The following is a 21,782-nucleotide window of genomic DNA, read 5'->3' as shown; positions in this document are numbered from 1 at the left end:
AAAGAATTCAGGAGGTTAGTTATTAAGCTAATCAGGGAGGGACCAGAGAAAGGCAAAGCCCAATGCAATGAAATCCAAAATATGATACAAGAAGTAAAGGGAGAAATACTCAAGGAAATAGATAGCTTAAAGAAAAAACAATAAAAAATTCAGGAAACTTTGGACACACTTTTAGAAATGTGAAATACTCTGGAAAGTCTTAGCAATAGACTTGAACAAGTAGAAGAAAGAAATTCAGAGTTCGAAGACAAGGTCTTTGAATTAACCCAATCGAACAAAGACAAAGAAAAAAGAATAAGAAAATATGAACAAAGCCTCCAAGAAGTCTGGGATTATGTTAAATGACAAAACTTAAGAATAATCAGTGTTCCTGAAGAAGAAAAGAAGTCTGAAAACTTGGAAAACATATTTGGGGGAATAATCAAGGAAAACTTCCCAGGCCTTGCTAGAGACCTAGACATCCAAATACAAGAAGCATAAAGAACACCTGGGAAATTCATCGCAAAAAGGTCTTTGCCTAGGCACACTGTCATCAGGTTATTCAAAGTTAAAACAAAGGAAAGAGTCTTAACAGCTGTGAGACAGAAGCACCAGCTAACCTATAAAGGAAAACCTGTCAGATTAACAGCAGATTTCTCAGCAGAAACCCTACAAGCCAGAAGGGATTGGGGCCCTATCTTCAGCCTCCTCAAACAAAACAATGATTAGCCAAGAATTTTGTATCCAGTGAAACTAACAATCACATATGAAGGAAAGATACAGTATTTTTCAGACAAACAAATGCTGAGAGAATTCACCATTACCAAGAATTCACCATTACCAAGTCACCACTATAAGAACTGCTAAAAGGAGCTCTAAATCTTGAAACAAATCCTGGAAACACATCAAAACAGAACCTCTTTAAAGCATAAATCACACAGGACCATAAAACAAAAATACAAGTTAAAAAGCGAAAACAAAAAATGAAAAAACCCAAAGTACACAGGCAACAAAGAGCATGATGAATGCAATGGTACCTCACATTTCAATACTAACATTGAATGTAAATGGCCTAAATGCTCCACTTAAAAGACACAGAACCACAGAATAGATAAGAACTCACCAACCAATCATCTGCTGCCTTCAGGAGACTCACCTAACACATAAGGACTCACATAAACTTAAAGGGGTGGAAAGAGGCATTTCATGCAAATGGACACCAAAAGCAAGCAGGGGTAGCTATTCTTATATCAGACAAAACAAACTTTAAAGCAACAGTGGTTAAAAGAGACAAAGAGGGACATTATATAATGGTAGAAGGCCTTGTCCAACAGGAAAATGTCATATTTCTAAATATATATGCACCTAACACTGGAGCTCCCAAATTTAGAAAACAATTACTAATAGACCTAAGAAATGAGACAGACAGCAACACAATAATAGTGGGGGACTTCAGTACTCTACTGGCAGCACTAGACAGATCATCAAGACAGAAAGTCAACAAAGAAACAATGGATTTAAACTATACCTTGGAACAAATGGATTTAAGATACATACAGAACATTTCATCTGACAACTGCAGAATACACATTCTATTCAACAGCGCATGGAACTTTCTCCAAGATAGACTACATGATAGGTCACAAAATGAGCCTCAATAAATTTAAGAAAATTGAAATTATATCAAGTACTCTCTCAGACCACAGCGGAATAAAACTGGAAATCAACTCCAAAAGGAACCTTCAAAACCATGCAAATACACGGAAATTAAATAACCTGCTCCTGAATGAGCATTGGGTCAAAAACGAAATCAAGATGGAAATTTAAAAATTCTTCAAACTGAATGACAATAATGACACAACCTATCAAAACCTCTGGGATACAGCAAAGGCGGTGCTAAGAGGAAAGTTCATAGCCCTAAATGCCTACATCGAAAACACTGAAAGAGCACAAACTGACACTCTAAAATCACACCGTAAGGAACTAGAGAAACAAGAAGAAACCAGACCCAAACCCAGCAGAATAAAGGAAATAACCAAGATCAGAGCAGAACTAAATGAAATTGAAACAACAACAAAAAAAAATTCAAAAGATAAATGAAACAAAAAGCTGGTTCTTTGAAAAGATAAACTGATAGACCATTGACAAGATTAACCAAGAAAAGAAGAGAGAAAATCCAATGACCTCACTAAGAAACAAAACAGAAGATATTTCAACTGACACCACTGAAATATAAAAGGTCAATCAAGGCTACTATGAACACCTTTATGCACATAAACTAGAAAACCTAGAAGAGATGGATAAATTCCTGGAAAAATACAACCCTTCTAGCTTAAATCAGGAAGAATCAGATACCCTAAACAGACCAATAACAAGCAGTGAGATTGAAATGGTAATTTAAAAATTACCAACAAAAAAATGACCAGGACCAGACAGATTCACAGCAGAATTCTACTAGACATTCAAAGAAGAATTAGTACCAATCTTTTTAACATTATTCCACAAGATAGAGAAAGAAGGAACCCTCCCTAACTCATTCTATGAGGCCAGCATCACCCTAATACCAAAACCAGGAAAGGACATAACCAAAAAGGAAAACTACAGATGGATATCCTTGATGAACATAGACGCTAAAATCCTTAACAAAATACTTCCTAACTGAATCCAACAAATTACCAAAAAGATAATCCACCATGATCAAGTGGGTTTCATACCAGGGATGCAGGGATGGTTTAACATGCGCAAGTCAATAAATGTGATACACCACATAAACAGAATTAAAAACAAAAATCACCTGATCATTTCAATAGATGCAGAAAAAGCATTAGACAAAATCCAGCATCCTTTGCAATTAAAACTCTCAGCAAAATCGGCATACAAGGGACATACCGCCCGGGCGCGGTGGCTCAAGCCTGTAATCCCAGCACTTTGGGAGGCCGAGACGAGCGGATCATGAGGTCAGGAGATCGAGACCATCCTGGCTAACACGGTGAAACCCCGTCTCTACTAAAAAATACAAAAAAAAAAACTAGCCGGGCGAGGTGGCGGGCGCCTGTAGTCCCAGCTACTCGGGAGGCTGAGGCAGGAGAATGGCGTAAACCCGGGAGGCGGAGCTTGCAGTGAGCCGAGATCGCGCCACTGCACTCCAGCCTGGGCGACAGAGCCAGACTCCGTCTCAAAAAAAAAAAAAAAAAAAAAAAAAAGGGACATACCTCAGTGTAATAAAAGCCATCTGTGATGAACCCAGCCAATATAAAACAAAATTTCCAGGTACGAGATTAATGTACACAAATCAGTAGCTCTTTTATATATACCAACAGCAACCAAGTGGAGAATCAAATCAAGAACTCAATCCCTTATACAATAGCTGCAAAAAACAAAACAAAACAAAACAAAACAAAACTTAGGAATATACCTAACCAAGGAGTCAAAAAACATCTACAAGGACAACTACAAAACATTGCTGAAAGAAATCATAGATGACACGAACAAATGGAAACATATCCCATGCTCATGAATTGGTAGAATAAATATTGTGAAAATGACCATACTGCCAAAAGCAATCTACAAATTCAATACAATCCTCATCAAAATACTACCATCATTCTTCACAGAATTAGAAAAAAACAATTCTAAAATTCATGTGGAACCAAAAAAGAGCCCACATAACTGAAGTAAGACTAAGCAAAAAGAACAAATCTGGAGGCATCACACTCCCTAATTTCAAACTATACTATAAGGCCATAGTAACCAAAACAGTGTGGTACTGGTACAAAAATAGGGACATAGATGAATGGAACAGAATAGAGAACCCGGAAATAAACCTAAATACTTACAGCTAACTGAACATAACAGAAACATAAAGTGGGGAAAGGACACCCTTTTTGACAAATGGTGCTGGGATCATTGGCTAGCCACATGAGGAGAATGAAACTGGATCCTCATCTCTCACCTTATACAAAAATCAACTCAAGATGGATTAAGGATTTAAACCTAGGACCTGAAACTATAAAAATTCTAGAAGATAACATTAGAAAAACCCTTCTAGACATTGGCTTAGGCAAGGATTTCATGACTAAGAACCCAAAAGGAAATGCAATAAAGACAAAGATAAATAGCTGGGACCTAATTAAACTAAAGAGCTTTTGCACGGCAAAAGGAACAGTCAGCAGAGTAAACAGATGACCCACAGAGTGGGAGAAAAATCTTCACAATCTGTACATCTGTCAAGGGACATTATCCAGAATCTACAATGAACTCAAATCAGTAAGAAAAAAACAGACAATCCTATCAAAAAGTGGGCTAAGGACATGAAGAGACAATTCTCAAAAGAAGATACACAAATGGCCAACAAAAATGTGAAAAAATGCTCAACGTCACTCATGATCAAGGAAATGCAAATCAAAACCACAATGTGATACCACCTCACTCCTGCAAGAATGGTCGTAATCAAAAAATCAAAAAAACAATAAATGCTAGTGTAAATGCGGTGGACAGAGAACACTTGTACACTGCTGGTGGGAATGTAAACTAGTACAACCACTATGGAAAACAGTGTGGAGATTCTTTAAAGAACTAAAAGTAGAGCAACCATTTGATCCAGCAATCCTGCTGTTAGGCATCTACCCAGAGGAAAAGAAATCATTATTCAAAAAAAATACTTGCACACGCATGTTTATAGCAGCACAATTCACAATGGCAAAATCTTGGAACCAACCCAAATGCCCATCAATCAACAAGTACATAAAGAAATTGTGGTATGTGTATGTGTGTGTGTATATATATATTCCATCATATATGTGTGTGTATATATATACACACACATATATGTACACATATATGATGGAATACTACACAGCCATAAAAAGGAATGAATTAACAGCATTTGCAGTGACCTGGATGAGATTGGAAACTATTATTCTAAGTGAAGCAACTCAGGAATGGAAAACCAAACATCGTATGTTCTCACTGATATGTGGGAGCTAAGCTATGAGGACGCAAAGGCATGAGAATGATACAACGGACTTTGGAGACTTAGCGGGAAGATTGCGCCTGGCTTGTGGCTATTTGTTGCGGCAGCCACAGGAGACTAGGTTGGCAGGTGACTCACCTTCAGAGAGACCTGTTCTCGGAGCGTGGAGTTGGCATAGGCGAAGGTGCTAGCCATCCCAATGCACACAGCGATGCCTGTGGGACAGAGAAGGGCCTGACGTCACCCACTTAGACTCATCAGGCCTAGCCCGGGTGCTGAGCAACATGAGGGAAAAGACACATCCGTGGGCCCCTTGGAGTTGACAGAAGAGAGAGAAAAATTTTTTTTAAAATCCCACTTCTGGGGGATTTGGGCTGCCATCTAAATCTCTGGGAATTCTGAGTCATTCTGACTTAGGGACAGGATTTAGGTCCCTGTGGGGATACTTTATAGCACTGGCTAAGGGGATGGGCTGTGCAGTCTGGTAAGGGCCAGGTTCAATTCCCAGCTCTGCCACTCCCTCTCTGTGTGAGCTTGGGCAAGTCACTGCACCTCTCTGAGCCCCAGTTTCCTCATCTGTAAAAATGGACACAGCAATAACATTACTTACACCTCATGGAGGGATAAAGCTTCTAGATCATAATCCCTAGCAGTTAGTAAATGATGCCTCTTATTATTTCTACTTTCAAAAAGAATCTGATAGAATCAGATAGAATTTGTGATAAAAGCATACATTGAAAAACCTCACAGCTGGGCACAGTGGCTCACGCTTGTAATCCCAGCACTTTGGGAGGCCGAGGTAGCCAGATCACTTGAGATCAGGAGTTTGAGACCAGCCTGGCCAACATGGTGAAATCACATCTCTACTAAAACTACAAAAATTAGCTGGACGTGGTAGACACACCTGTAGTCACAGCTACTCAGGAGGCTGAGGCACAAGAATTGCTTGAACCCAGGATGAGGAGGCTGCAGCGAGTCGAGATCACACCACTGTACTCCAGCCTGGGCAACAGAGCAAGACTCTGACTTTAAAAAAAAAAAAAAAGAAAGAAAGAAAGAACTCACAGCACCCATAAGGAATTCAAGTTTAATGTTCAATGAGAAAAAAAAAAAATCCCAGCTAACAGACAAACATGACCCAGGCAGATGGCATAACGGAATTGAATTTTCTTCCACCAGTCATGTAATTGGCCACTGTTTGCCAAGCTACAATCTTGGAATTCTCTTGGAATAATGATTTTTGAGTCCTGTTTTTTGTTATTTGCAGACAGGATTCCTCTTTCACCTGATGCTCGCCCTATCTATCTATCTATCTATCTATCTATCTATCTATCTATCTATCTATCTATCTATCTATCTATCTGGCACTGTCACACTCTGTTGTCCAGGCTGGAGTGCAGTGGTGCAATCTCAGCTCACTGCAGCCTCCACCTCCCGGTTTCAAGTGATTCTTGTGCCTCAGCCTCCCGAGTAGCTGGGATTACAGGTGCCTGCCACCACACCCAGCTAATTTTTGTATTTTTAGTAGAGATGGAGTTTCACCATGTTGGCCAGGCTGGGCTCAAACTCCTGACCTCAAGTGATCTGCCCAACTCAGCCTCCCAATGTGCTGGGATTACAGGCGTGAGCCACTGTGCCCGGCCTCACTTACTCTTTTAATAGGTATGTGCACTCCAGCTATTTTTCCAGATCTACTTTGTAGAAGCGGTATTTCTTCACTATAAGCACATAAAATAAGAATGAGAAGCCCCATAATCCTTTTTGGTGCTCTTCTCTGTGATTAAAATACAACAACCAAAAAAAAAAAAACAAAAAAACAAAACCTGCCAAGTGAAAAAGAAAACGACCATACTCACGAAACAAATCTTAGCTGTGATGCCAGAATTCAGGGTAATGGGGAACATGCCAGCTTTCACTTCTAGGAATAGAAAGGGTGGGGCTGATAGGACAGCACCCCAGCAAGGAAGGTGGAGGAATCCCAGAGAGAAGAAAATAAGAAATAAAGAATGGTCTCAGCTCCTCTCGAGGCTTTCTCTCTCTCTTTTTCTTTTTTTTTTAGTAGAGATAGGGTCTCACTATGTTTCCCAGGCTGGTCTTGAACTCCTGGCCTCAAGCAATCCTCCCGCCTTGGCCTCGCAAAGTGTTAGGATTATAGGTACGAGCCACTGCACCTGCCTGATATTTTCTCATGGAAAATAGTAGCCCACAAGATAATTCTTACCATCACTCCTACTGCAGTACTAAAACAACAGCCTATAAGCCGGCCGGGGCACAGCAACACCATGATCTAATAAGTAAGCCGGGTGTGGTGGTTCATGCCCGTAATCCCAGCACTTTGAGAGGCCAAGGCAGGTGGATCACTTGAGGTTAGGGCTGAGAATCGCTTAAACTCAGAGGGCGGAGGTTTGCAGTGAGCTGAGATCACGCCACTGTACTCCAGCCTGGTGACAGAGTGAGACTACATCTCAAAAACAAAAACAAACAAACAAAAAAACAGTAAGTAACATTAATGATAACAATAACGGTACACTAGGCCAGGCACAGTGGCTCACGCCTATAATCCCAGCACTTTGGGAGGCTGAAGCGGACAGAACACCTGAGGTCAGGAGTTCGAGACCTGGCCAACATGGTGAAACCCTGTCCCTACTAAAAAATACAAAAATTAGCTAGGCGTGGTGGCTGTTGCCTGTAATCCCAGCCACTTGGGAGGCTGAGGCAGGAGAATTGCTTGAACCTGGGAGGCAGAGGTTGCAGTGAGTAGAGGTTGCACCATTGCACTCCAGCCAAGGCAACAAGAGCAAAATTCCATGTCAAAACAAACAAACGAAAAACAGTATACTAGAGGCCAATTACTGACTGTTGACTATGTGTCAGATAGGAGGCTGAGCACTTTATGAATCATTATATTATTTCCTAATAATAACAGTAGGTAGTATTTATTCATCATTTGCTGTATGCCAGCCTCTATGTTAAATATTTCAATGTGTGTGAATAATAAATATAGTAGGCTGGGGCAGTGGCTTGTACCTGTAATCCCAGCACTTTGGGAGGCTGATATAGTAAGACTTTGACTCTACAAAAAATTTTACATGTAGCCGGGCGTGGCAGCACATGCCTGTAGTCCCAGCTACTCAGGAGGCTGAGGTGGGAGGATCGCTTGAACTTGGGAGGCAAAAGTTGCAGTGAGCGAAGGCTGCAGTGAGCTGAGACCTGCACCACTGCACTCTAGCTTATATATATAATAATGTGTTTTATACACATTAACTCAAATTTAACATCACTGTTATCCCATGAAGAATATAAAATCATACCCCCACTTTACAGATGATGAAACTGAGGCACAGAGAGGTTAAATAATGCACCTAGCATCACACAGCTAGGAGGGGACAGAGCTAGGGTGCAGACTCCAGCAGTTTGAGTTATTACACAGGACTCCTTCACACTAGCCAACTAGCAAGGAAGTTTCTATCATAACTCCCACTAGACAGATGAGGAAATAGGCTCAGAGAAGCCAAGTGACTTGCCCAAAGTCACACAGCTAGTCAGCCAGGATTTGAACCCAGGTCTGACTCAGAATCCCACACTCTGAAGCCCATGTTGGTCTCTACTGTCTCTCCCTGGGCTTCAGAGGAGGAGCCCCCACCCCACAGGCTGCAGGCAGCCCGCGTGTTGAAGCCCATGGCCAGGACACCCATGCCCCCAGAACTCACCGAGCTTATGCTGGAAGCACAGTTTGGCCAGGAGGATCAGGATGAAGGGGAGTCCTTTCTGGAGCCAGCAGATCACAGCCTTCAGCTCGGACAGGGCAGGGGCAGGCGTCCCAGGCTGCTCGTCACCTCCCTCCTCCGAGTGCCCCCGGTGCTCCCCACCCACGTGCTGCAGCAGGGAGCCCCCGCGGTGGCCGCCGTGGTGGAAGTGGTGGTGGGGCTGGCGGTGGTGGTAGGCACCCCCCTCGCCCCGGCCCCCTCCTTCCTCCCTGGATGCGGGCATCTGGATGAACACGTCCCCACCGCCAGCGGAGGAGCCCAGCACCAGGCTGGAGGGGAACGAGCTGGTGGGGAGGCTTCCTGATAAGCCCGAGAAGAGCGCTGGTGGGGAGGCCGCCTCTGCCTTCAGACTCTCAAAGACGCCGCCTTCATCCACACTCGCCTCAGAGCTGAGCGTCTGGCTGCGGTTTCTGGGTGACAAGGGGAGAAAAACCCCAGGAAGTCAGGCAGATGGAAAAGACCTTACTCCAGAGGAGGATGGGAACCAATAATATCAATTATGTTATGGGTTGAGCTGTGTCCCTCCTCAAATTCACATGAGGTCCTTCCTCCCAGGACCTCAGAATGTGACCCTGTTTAAAGATAGGGTCTGTACGAGGCAATGAAGTTAAAACGAAGTCATTGGAGTGGGTCCCAATCCAGTGTGACTGCTGTCCCTATAAGAAGAGGTTAGGGCTGATGCAGTGGCTCATGCCTGTAATCCCTGCACTTTGGGAGTCAGAGGTGGGATCACTTGAGCCCAGTTGTTCAAAACCAGCCTGGGCAACATAGGGAGACCCCATCTTTACAAGAAATAGAGATAAATTAGCCAGGCATGGTGGTACACGCCTGTAGTCCCAGCTACTCAGGAGGCTGAGGTGGGAGGATCACTTGAGCCCAGGAGGTTGAGGCTGCAGTGAGTCAAGGCCTCACCACTGCACTCCAGCCTGGGCGACAGAGAGACTGTCTCAAAAGGAAAAAAAAAAAAGAGGAAGAGATTAGGACACAGACAGGTACAGACAGTAGACCATGTAAACACCCAGGGAGAAGACGGCCGTCCACAAGCCAAGGAGAGAGGCTTCAGAAGGAACCAACCCTGCTGATACCCTGATCTCAGCCTTCCAGCCTCCAGAATTTGTTAAAAGAAATTTCTGTTGTTTAAGCCCCTCCCCTCGGGGTACGGTACTTTGTTACGGCAGTCCTAGGAACTAATACAAATAATATTAATAACAATAGGTCATAACCTTTATTGAAACCTACTATGTGTCAGAGAGTCTTCTGAGTGTTTTGCATTGATTAACTTACTAAATCCTCCCATCAACCCTGGAATTAGGTCCTACTGATATTCCCGCTTTACGGATAAAGAAATGGAGGCTCAGAGAGAGAAAGTAACTTGTCCAGAGTCACAGAGCTGGTAAGGGATGGAGCAGGGGAGATTCGAACCCAGGCCGACTCTCTCTAGAGCCCATTTTAGTAACCAGCACATTTCGTTGAAAAGGGTGCACAGAATTCTATGATTCTAGAATTACCTCGGGATCCCAAGGACCCCTGGCTCTGCAGTCTTCAAGTTCAATGTCCCCCAGTTCCCCAGAGGGGCCAGCCTTGGTCACAGCTGACATTGGGTGGGCGGCAGAGAGTAATGCGAAGAAGACTTAGCTGGGAGGCCCACATTCAAGCTCCAGCTCCACCTGTTCTAGGGGACTTATACCTCTGCACTCAGCTTTCTTACCTGAACAATGGGCCTCTCTATTCCCGAATAGAATTCCTGGGGGTGGGGGCGTTAAATTTAAAATACGTTTTGCAATAATAGGTTCTCAATACGTGGCAACTGTTATCTCTAATTCCTATGGAAGACCTGCGAGGCCAAATTGCTTTCTCTAGTTCCAAGCAAGGGCCTCTTGGGTTGGAATCAGGCAAAGGATTCTGTGGCTCCTGCAGAGCCACTGCTGGCAGAGCAGAGAGCCCGGAGTTAGGCCTGCAGGAATGGAGAGCCCAGTATTGGGTGCCGTTTCCCACGAACACCAAGTTCTGGATACCACCTTTCTATTCTTAGGTTCATCCTCTTTTCTTTCTTTTTTCCTTTTGAGACAGAGTCTCGCTCTGCCACCCAGGCTGGAGTGCAGTGGCGCGATCTTGGCTCACTGCAACCTCCGCCTCCCCGGTTCAAGCGATTCTCCTGCCTCAGCCTCCCAAGTAGCTGGGACTACAGGCGCTCACCATCATGCCTGTGTAATGTTTGTATTTTTAGTAGAGATAGGGTTTTACCATGTTGGCCAGGCTGGTATCAAACTCCTGACCTCAGGTGATCTGCCCGCCTCGGTCTCCCAAAGTGCTGGGATTACAGGCAGGAGCCACTGTGCCCAGACGAGGGTTCATCCTCTTGTCAAGTGGAATCACTGCATTGCAAACTCAGTCCACACCACAGATGCAAGCGGAGCTGATGTGCTCGACGTGCATGTGTTGGGGAGTAGGGAGGACAAAGAGCCACTCCCTCCTTCTCTCACCCTGCAGGCACCTCCACAGACCACTAAGAGACTCCAGATATACCATGAGCTTACTGAAAATGGGCTGGGCTTCATTCATTCTCTGGACCCCACAACCCAAGGCACACGGTAGGTGCTTAATAAATGTATGTCAGATGTCACTCAGTCCAAAATGGCAGCAGGACGGAGGCTCTGGTGGAAATTTTCCACTGTTTTCACACTTAATCTCATATCATCTATTATACGAGACCATTATACACCGGGAGAGACAGGAGTCTCACTCTGCTGCCCGGCTGGAGTGGTGCGATCATAGTTCACTACAGCCTCCAACTCCTGGGCTCAAGTGATCCTCCCACCTCAGCCTCCTGAGTAGCTGGGATTATAGGCATGTGCCATTGCTACTGGCTCCAGGAAATATGTTTTAAAATATATAAAAGACCAGCTATGGTGGCTCACGCCTATAATCCCAGCACTTTGAGAGGCCAAGATGGGCAGATCCCTTGAGCCCAGGAGTTCAAGACCAGCCTGAGCAACATAGGAAGAACCTGTCTCTACAAAAAATTAAAAAATTAGCCAGGCATGGTGGCACGCACCCATAGTCCCAGCTAGTGGGGAGGCTGAGGTGGGAGGGCGGCTTGAGCCCAGGAGGTAGAGGTTGCAGTGAGTTAAGATCACGCCACTGCACTCCAGCCTGGGTGACAGAGTGAGATGCTTTCTCAATAAATAAGTAAGTAAATAAATAATAATAAAACACGTACAGTCCGGCATCCATATTTAAGGATTCAACCAACCTTGGGTTGTGGACCAAAACCCACAGATACAAAGGGCTGACTGTCCTAGCCATTTTATACAAGGGACTTGAGCAGCTGCATATTCTCGTATCCATGGGGTCTTGGAACCAACCCCCCCATGAATATGGAGGGCCGGCTGTATTTGATTATTTCACAATCCCACTAAAAGCCCTCCCAGCGCTTCCCATTCTGTGTTCCTTCCCATGGTCTCAGAGGAACCCTGTAGATGTACAAATATCATTCCCAACTATCATGTTCTTTACTGACAAAGAAACTGAGGCTCAGAGAGATGAAGTCACCAGGCACCCTGGATTATTTGGCCCCAAACTCCAATCTTATCATGTGCCCCTTTCTCGCCGTTCAAGGGCTTTCTAATACAGGCTGTCACCTTCACCGGGATGTCTCCCCTACCCGCACCCCATCCCAACTAGGTAATGCACGCTCATCTGTCACATTTCAGCTAAAATCTCCCTTCCTGGATTGAGGCTTCCCTCCCCCCCAGACAGTGACAGTCCCCTGCTCCTTGTCCTCACTGCACCCTCACGTCACCTGCACAGGATTATTGATCACAGCTGTCATTTTATCCCTCATCTTTCCCTCAAGACCTGTGGCTCTCAACCCTGGCCATGTATTATAATCACTTGGGGGAACTTTTGAAAAAGACAGGTGCCCCGACCCCACTGGAGACCAACTGAATCAAAATCTTTGTGGGTGGCTCCCAGCATCTGAAGTTACTCAGAGTCCCCTCAGGGATTCTTGTTTTTTTTTTTTTTTTTTTTGAGCAGGGTCTCCCTCTGTCACCCAGGCTGGAGTGCAGTGGCGCAATCTCCGCTCACTGCAACCTCTGCCTCCTGGGCTCAAGTGATTCTCATGCCTCAGCCTCCCGAGTAGCTGGGATCACAGGTGTGTGCCACTACACTTGACTAATTTTTGTATTTTTTTGTAGAGATGGGTTTTCACCATTTTGGCCAGGCTGGTCTCGAACTCCTGTGCTCAAGTGATCCACCTGCCTTGGCCTCCCAAAGTGCTGGGATTACAAGCATGAGCCACCATTCCCCACCGCCCCCCGTTACAGTGATTCTAATGTGTGATCAGTGCTGCGAACCATAGCTTTGGACAGAGCTCCACTCCACAGGGTCAAAGACCATAACCTTGCTCCCCACTGTATCTTTACCACCCTGTACAATGCACCTGGCACTCAGAACATGCTCAATAAAAAGTGTTTGAAGGAATGCATGAACAGGCATACTAAAGGCTCTGAGAAGGCCTGCAAGTGAAAAAATGGACTTTGCTTAAGCCCAGTGTTCCCCAAACTTATTTGAATTTTTTTTACCCATGAAAAGCCATTTAACATCTTGCAGAACACCTGTGACACACAGCAGGGGGACACGGTGGTTCCCCTGGCTGCACAAACTGGGCCTACAGGTATGTTACTAAAAACCCAGTGAGGCCAGGCCTGGTGGCTCATGCCTATAATCCCAGCACTTTGGGAGGCCAAGGTGGGCAGATCACTTGAGGTCAGGAGTTTGAAGCAGGCTGGGTGTGGTGGCTCACACCTGTAATCCCAGCACTTTGGGAGGATGAGGTGGGTGAACCACTTGAGGCCAGGAGTTTGAGACCAGCCTGGCCAATATGGCAAAAACTCCTCTCTACTAAAAATACAAAAATTAGCCGGGCATGGGGTGCGCACCTGTAATCCCAGTTACTCAGGAGGCTTCGGCAGGAGAATCACTTGAACCTGGGAGGCAGAGGTTGCAGTGAGCTGAGATTGTGCCACTGCACTCCAGCCTGGGCAACACAGTGAGACTCTATCTCAAAAAAAAAAAAAAAAAAAAAAAAAATCTGGTGCAATGGAGGGAACTCACGATTGGATTCCCTCCCCCACCAAGCTCCATCCCTGCTGGCTCCAAAAGCCCAGGAAATATGCGCTCCTCCTCCACTGGGCTCTGGATCATAATAATGATAATATTAATAATGACAACAACAGCAAACACCATGGCTATGATCCTCAAGGGGACTTGAGCTTTTTCTGCACTTCAAAGAGCTCAGCTCAGAAAGCAAGAGTCCTGGCAGGTACCCACGTTGGCTCATGAGGAGGCCACTCTCTCTCCGTGGCCACCCAAGGGGCCCTAGAAAGCCATCCCGTCCCCCTTGAGCTTGCCAGCACTCTGAGTTCGCTGGGCTCAGGGGCCTCCAGTACAACCAGGGAAGACTCAACCCACCAAGGGGCTTTTTATAGCTGGCCTCCCTTCCCTGGGCCTCTCCCCTGCATCCAGCTGAGATTTCAGCCTAACTGGGAAAGAGTATTCCTTAGGGGGACAGAGGCTGCGCTTCCAACTTAACCACTTAAGCGCCAGAGCTTGAGGCAACCCAGGAGGGGAAGTGGTTCTGCTCAGACAGTAGGCAGCCAAAATGTGCTATCTCAAAGCACAGGTGCTGGGGGACACATGGATGGGGGCCCAGATCTCAGCCCTGCTACTTCCTGGCTGTGTGACTTTAGGTAATTTCCTTCCCCTCTCTGAGCCTCAGCTTCTGCATCTGTAAAATGGGTGCTCTTACTGGGGTAATGTTGCGGTTGGCACAGCATAAGCACTCAATACACGGTTTGAGTTTCCTGCTGTGGTCTTTGCCCCCAAGAGATCTCATGGTTCACTTGAGAGCAGATGGCAATGTTGTCTTTAGAGGCGGAAAAGGTTCCAACACGCAGGCTTCTTACAAGCTGGATGCTGTTTCTGCATCTTCACACTCACTCCTTCATCCATAACCAACTCTTTTTTTTTTTTTTTTTTTTTTTTGAGATGGAGTCTTGCTCTGTCACCCAGGCTGGAGTGTAGTGGCGTGATCTCTGCTCACTGCAGCCTCCACCTCCAGGGTTCAAGTGGTTCTCCTTCCTCAGCCTCCTGAGTAGCTGGGACTACAGGCATCTGCCACCATACCTGGTTAATTTTTGTATTTTTAGTAGGGATGGGGTTTCACCACATTGGCCACGCTGGTCTCGAACTCCTGATCTCAGGTGATCCACCTGCCTCAGCCTCCCAAAGTGCTGGGATTACAGGCATGAGCCACTGCGCCCGGCCCATAAGCAACTCTTGAGTTCTGTCACCTGCCATTTTTGGATGGAGAAGCTGAGACCTAGGGGTGAAGTCACGTACCAAAGTCACCACAGGTGGGAAGTGGCTGAGCTGGGGTTTGGCTGAGCCCTGTGTTCTTCCCTGCAGAACAGGCAGGTACCATATAAAACTCAGTCCCAGCGCTGGGATGTGAGGAAGGGAAGGCTTGGCTGCCTGCCTCTTGGATGCATGTGCTAGCATGGGGCTTCTGGGGCTGGAGGCTGTCCCAACCTGAGAACAGGCCCCCAGGTGTGTTCCCTCTTGGGTTTTAATAGATATAAATTCTAGGCTGGGTGCAGTGGCTCATGCCTATAATCCCAGCCCTTTGGGAAGTTGAGGTGGGTGGATTGCCCAAGCTCAGGAGTTTGAGACCAGCCGGGCCAACATGGTGAAACCCTATCTCTACTAAAATACAAAAAAAATTAGGCAAACATGGTAGCGCGCACCTGTACTCCTAACTACTCGGGAGGCAGAGGCATGAGAGTAGCTTGAACCCAGGAGGTTGCAGTGAGCTGAGATCACGCTACTGCACTCCAGCCTGGGTGACAGAGCGAGACTTCGTCTCAAAAAAAAAAAAAAAAATTCTAGCTCATGAGCATTTTAACTTTTGTTTTGTTTTGTTTTGTTTTTTTTAGATTCTATCTGGTCCTACCTATTAATCACAAGGCCAAACGAATGGCCAAAGTTATGTACATGTCCTTGCGATCCAGAGCCCATAACCCCAACCACTGCTTCATTTCACTTTTTTTTTTTTTTTGAGACAGGGTTTCACTCTGTTGCCCAGGCTGGAATGCAGTGGTGCAATCATAGCTCACTGCAACCTCCGCCTCCTAGGCTCAAGCAATCCTCTCACCTCTGCCTCCTGAGTAACTAGGACCACAGATGCATGCCACCATATTGGGTTAGTTTTTATTTTTTGTAGAGATGGGGTCTCCCTATTTTGCCCAGGCTGGTCTCAAACTTCTGGGCTCAAGCGATCCTCCCACCTTGGCTTCCTAAAGTGCTGAGACTATAGACATGCACCACCATGCCTGGCTAGTTTAAAATTTTTTTTTGTAGAGACAGGATCTCCCCATGTCACCTAGGCTGGTCTCTAACTCCTGGACTCAGGTTATCCTCCCACCTTGGTCTCCCAAAGTGTTGGGACTACAGGCGTGAGTCACTGCATGGCCCTTCCTTCATCTAAGTTTTACAAATGCATCCTGTCCTAAATCATCCAGGGCCAGATACCAAACTAAAGAGCACCTTGAGGACAGGCGTGGTGGCTTGTGCTTATAATCCCAGCAAGCAGAACCTTGGGCGGCCAAGGTGGGCAGGTCGCTTGAGACCAGCCTGGGAAACATAACAAAAACCTGTCTCTACAAATACAAAAATTAGCTGGGCATGGTGGTGCATGCCTTCAGTCCCAGCTACTTGGAAGGCTGAGGTAGGAGGATCACTTGAGCCTGAGAGGTCGAGGCTGCAGTGAGCCGAGATCCTGCCATTGCACTCTAGCCTGGGCAACAGAGGGAGATCCTATCTCAAAAAAAAAAAAAAAAAAGAGACCACCTTGATACCCCAGAGCCCACCAACATGATTCAAACTAGCCAGTCCTAAACTATTTCCCCTGACTTGTCTTTCTTTCCCCCAGAAAACACAATAAAGGCTGTGACCTATGCTTTTTCCTCGGTCCTTTCTGCCCCCTGACTGATGCTGGTGCTTCCCCAGGCGGCCCTGCATGTAGCAGTATGCCCCTCCTCTTGAGAAATGGAAGAAATAAAAATCTCATCTTTCAATGTCATTAGCCTCTCCGTGTTGTTTCTCAGAGCTATGATCTCAATGTTTGTGTCCTCTGCAGATTCTTATGTTGAAAGTTAACCCACGCCAGGCACGGTGGTTCACATCTATAATCCCAGGGCTTTGAGAGGTCAAGGTAGGAAGATCGTTTGAGCCCAGGAGTTTGAGGCCAGTCTGGACAACTTAGTGAGACCCCCATCTCTACCAAAAGAAATTTAAAAATTAGCTAGGTATGGTGGCACATGCCTGTAGCCCCAGCTACTCGGGAGACTGAGGCAGGAGGATTGCTTGAGCCTAGGATTTGGAGGCTATAATGAGCCATGATCACCACTGCACTCTAGCAGTGCAGTAACAGATAACAGAGCAAGACCCTCTCTCAAAAAAGAAACCTAACCTGCAATGCGATAGTACTAGAAGGTGGGCCTTTGGGAATGATTAGGTGATGAGATGGGCTCTTCACGAATGGGATTAGTGCCCTTAAAAAGGAGACCCAGACAGATCCCCTTCCCTTCACCACATTAGGACATAGCAAGAGAATGGCCATCAGTGAACCAGAAAGTGGGCCTTTCGCAGACACTGAACATGCTGGAGCTTTCACCTTGGACTTCCTAGCCTCCAGCACTGTGAGAGATAAACATTTGTTGTTGAAACCACCCATTCTATGACATTTTTGTGATAGCAGCCTGTATGGACAAAGACATCTCCATAAATTAAAATCCCACAGGTACATTCATTGGTACAATGAGTCAGATGGCTCACCTGTCACAAAAGGCTTTGAAATTTAGCATAAAAGAAAGAGCAAGCTATTATGCATTGAATGTTTAGTATGAGGCCATCACTGTGACTCTAACAACTAACACTGAGTGGGAGGCATTGTTCAATCCAGTTTCGGGTTGCCCCTCACCACCAGAGCCCAGAGCCCTCAGATGGAACAGAACCAGGAATGCCTACCTTTCAGGTGGAATGTTATCCGTGTTGCTGCTGTGGCGTCTCTGCATCTTCCTTAACACCTAAAACCCAACACATGGGTGAGCCAGAGTCTCCCAACACTCCCACTGCCTGTCAGATTGCCAAGGTAATTGTAAACTGCAAACCCGCACTAGTCATATCTTAGACCCCTAGTGCTCTCTGGCATTTTCCAACATGTATTTCAATCTTTCATGCCATTCCATCCTCAATGTGAAATTCTATCCCATTAGGAAAGCTATCATCGCATTTCACAGAGGAGGACGATGAGACTCAGAGGTGGAGGAAGTCCTCATGTGAGAGGATAATGCAGTGAACTGTGCAGCCAAGAGGTGCCGAATGAAGTGAAGTGGGCAGCAGACTAGCAGGAGACATGGATTCTGGGTGGACGCTGCCGCTAACATGCGACTCTAGACACATCAGGAACCTCTCTGTGCGACCCCAGACACATCAGGAACCTCTGTGTCACCCTAGACACATCAGTAACGCCTCTGTGTGACCCCCGACACATCAGGAACCTCTCTGTGCGACCCCAGACACATCAGTGACCTCTCTGTGCGACCCCAGACACATCAGTGACCTCTGTGTGACCCCAGACACATCAGTGACCTCTGTGTGACCCTAGACACATCAGTGACCTCTCTGTGTGACCCTAGACACATCAGTGACCTCTCTGTGTGACCCTAGACACATCAGGAACCTCTGTGTGCGACCCCAGACACATCAGTGACCTCTCTGTGTGACCCTAGACACATCAGTAACCTCTCTGTGCGACCCCAGACACATCAGTGACCTCTCTGTGCGACCCCAGACACATCAGTGACCTCTGTGTGACCCTAGACACATCAGTAAACTCTCTGTGTGTGACCCTAGACACATCAGTGACCTCTCTGTGTGACCCTAGACACATCAGTGACCTCTGTGTGACCCCAGACACATCAGTGACCTCTCTGTGTGACCCTAGACACATCAGTAACCTCTGTGTGACCCTAGACACATCAGGAACCTCTGTGTGACCCTAGACACATCAGTGACCTCTGTGTGACCCTAGACACATCACTGACCTCTCTGTGCGACCCCAGACACATCAGTGACCTCTCTGTGTGACCCCAGACACATCAGTGACCTCTGTGTGACCCCAGACACATCACTGACCTCTCTGTGCGACCCCAGACACATCAGTGACCTCTGTGTGACCCTAGACACATCAGTGACCTCTGTGTGACCCTAGACACATCAGGAACCTCTGTGTGACCCTAGACACATCAGGAACCTCTCTGTGCGACCCCAGACACATCAGGAACCTCTGTGTGACCCCAGACACATCAGTGACCTCTGTGTGACCCTAGACACATCAGTGACCTCTGTGTGTGACCCCAGACACATCAGTGACCTCTGTGTGACCCTAGACACATCAGTAAACTCTCTCTGTGTGACCCTAGACACATCACTGACCTCTCTGTGCGACCCCAGACACATCAGTGACCTCTCTGTGTGACCCTAGACACATCAGTGACCTCTCTGTGTGACCCCAGACACATCAGTGACCTCTCTGTGTGACCCTAGACACATCAGGAACCTCTGTGTGTGACCCCAGACACATCAGTGACCTCTCTGTGCGACCCCAGACACATCGGTGACCTCTGTGTGACCCTAGACACATCAGGAACCTCTGTGTGACCCTAGACACATCAGTGACCTCTCTGTGCGACCCCAGACACATCAGTGACCTCTGTGTGACCCTAGACACATCAGTAACCTCTCTGTGTGACCCTAGACACATCAGTGACCTCTGTGTGACCCCAGACACATCAGTGACCTCTCTGTGCGACCCCAGACACATCAGTGACCTCTGTGTGACCCCAGACACATCAGTGACCTCTGTGCGACCCCAGACACATCAGTGACCTCTGTGTGCGACCCCAGACACATCACTGACCTCTCTGTGCGACCCCAGACACATCAGTGACCTCTCTGTGTGACCCCAGACACATCAGTGACCTCTGTGTGACCCTAGACACATCAGGAACCTCTGTGTGACCCTAGACACATCAGTAAACTCTCTGTGTGTGACCCTAGACACATCAGTGACCTCTCTGTGTGACCCTAGACACATCAGTGACCTCTCTGTGTGACCCTAGACACATCAGGAACCTCTCTGTGCGACCCCAGACACATCAGTGACCTCTGTGTGACCCTAGACACATCAGTGACCTGTGTGCGACCCTAGACACATCAGTGACCTCTGTGTGACCCTAGACACATCAGGAACCTCTCTGTGTGACCCTAGACACATCAGTGACCTCTGTGTGACCCCAGACACATCAGTGACCTCTCTGTGCGACCCCAGACACATCAGTGACCTCTGTGTGACCCCAGACACATCAGTGACCTCTGTGCGACCCCAGACACATCAGTGACCTCTGTGTGCGACCCCAGACACATCACTGACCTCTCTGTGCGACCCCAGACACATCAGTGACCTCTGTGTGACCCTAGACACATCAGGAACCTCTGTGTGACCCTAGACACATCAGTAAACTCTCTGTGTGTGACCCTAGACACATCAGTGACCTCTCTGTGTGACCCTAGACACATCAGTGACCTCTGTGTGACCCCAGACACATCAGTGACCTCTCTGTGCGACCCCAGACACATCGGTGACCTCTGTGTGACCCTAGACACATCAGGAACCTCTGTGTGACCCTAGACACATCAGTGACCTCTCTGTGCGACCCCAGACACATCAGTGACCTCTGTGTGACCCTAGACACATCAGTAACCTCTCTGTGTGACCCTAGACACATCAGTGACCTCTGTGTGACCCCAGACACATCAGTGACCTCTCTGTGCGACCCCAGACACATCAGTGACCTCTGTGTGACCCCAGACACATCAGTGACCTCTGTGCGACCCCAGACACATCAGTGACCTCTGTGCGACCCCAGACACATCAGTGACCTCTGTGTGACCCTAGACACATCAGGAACCTCTGTGTGACCCTAGACACATCAGTAAACTCTCTGTGTGTGACCCTAGACACATCAGTGACCTCTCTGTGTGACCCTAGACACATCAGGAACCTCTCTGTGTGACCCCAGACACATCAGTGACCTCTGTGTGACCCCAGACACATCAGTGACCTCTGTGTGACCCTAGACACATCAGTGACCTCTCTGTGTGACCCTAGACACATCAGTGACCTCTCTGTGCGACCCTAGACACATCAGTGACCTCTCTGTGTGACCCCAGACACATCAGGAACCTCTCTGTGTGACCCTAGACACATCAGGAACCTCTCTGTGTGACCCTAGACACATCAGGAACCTCTGTGTGACCCTAGACACATCAGGAACCTCTGTGTGACCCTAGACACATCAGTGACCTCTCTGTGTGACCCCAGACACATCAGTGACCTCTCTGTGTGACCCCAGACACATCAGTGACCTCTCTGTGCGACCCTAGACACATCAGTGACCTCTGTGTGCGACCCCAGACACATCAGTGACCTCTGTGTGACCCCAGACACATCAGTGACCTCTCTGTGCGACCCTAGACACATCAGGAACCTCTCTGTGTGACCCTAGACACATCAGGAACCTCTGTGTGACCCTAGACACATCAGGAACCTCTGTGTGACCCTAGACACATCAGTGACCTCTCTGTGTGACCCTAGACACATCAGTGACCTCTCTGTGTGACCCCAGACACATCAGTGACCTCTCTGTGTGACCCTAGACACATCAGGAACCTCTCTGTGCGACCCCAGACACATCAGTGACCTCTGTGTGACCCCAGACACATCAGTGACCTCTCTGTGTGACCCTAGACACATCAGGAACCTCTCTGTGTGACCCCAGACACATCAGTGACCTCTCTGTGTGACCCCAGACACATCAGTGACCTCTCTGTGCGACCCCAGACACATCAGTGACCTCTCTGTGTGACCCTAGACACAT

The 21,782-nt window shown here is 47.1% G+C and overlaps 1 protein-coding gene across 7 annotated transcripts in view; it reads right to left on the bottom strand.

Moving 5' to 3' along the window:
• Positions 1-21,782, bottom strand: part of RNFT2 (ring finger protein, transmembrane 2) — a 112,961-nt gene that overhangs the window by 85,679 nt on the left and 5,500 nt on the right. For all 7 annotated transcript variants that reach the window (XM_045366039.3, XM_045366037.3, XM_074007967.1 and 4 more), the window contains exons 3-5: positions 17,809-17,867; positions 8,662-9,128; positions 5,090-5,166 (exon numbers count right to left, since the gene is read on the bottom strand). In XM_045366039.3, the coding sequence (XP_045221974.1) occupies positions 5,090-5,166; positions 8,662-9,128; positions 17,809-17,867 (603 nt within the window). The remainder of the gene's footprint in view (positions 1-5,089; positions 5,167-8,661; positions 9,129-17,808; positions 17,868-21,782) is intronic.

This window comes from Macaca fascicularis, chromosome 11 (assembly GCF_037993035.2).
Source record: "Macaca fascicularis isolate 582-1 chromosome 11, T2T-MFA8v1.1".
NCBI classification, from domain to species: domain Eukaryota; kingdom Metazoa; phylum Chordata; class Mammalia; order Primates; family Cercopithecidae; genus Macaca; species Macaca fascicularis.
The sequence above is the reverse complement of the archived record's forward strand: the minus strand, read 5'-3'. Positions and strand labels throughout refer to the sequence as shown.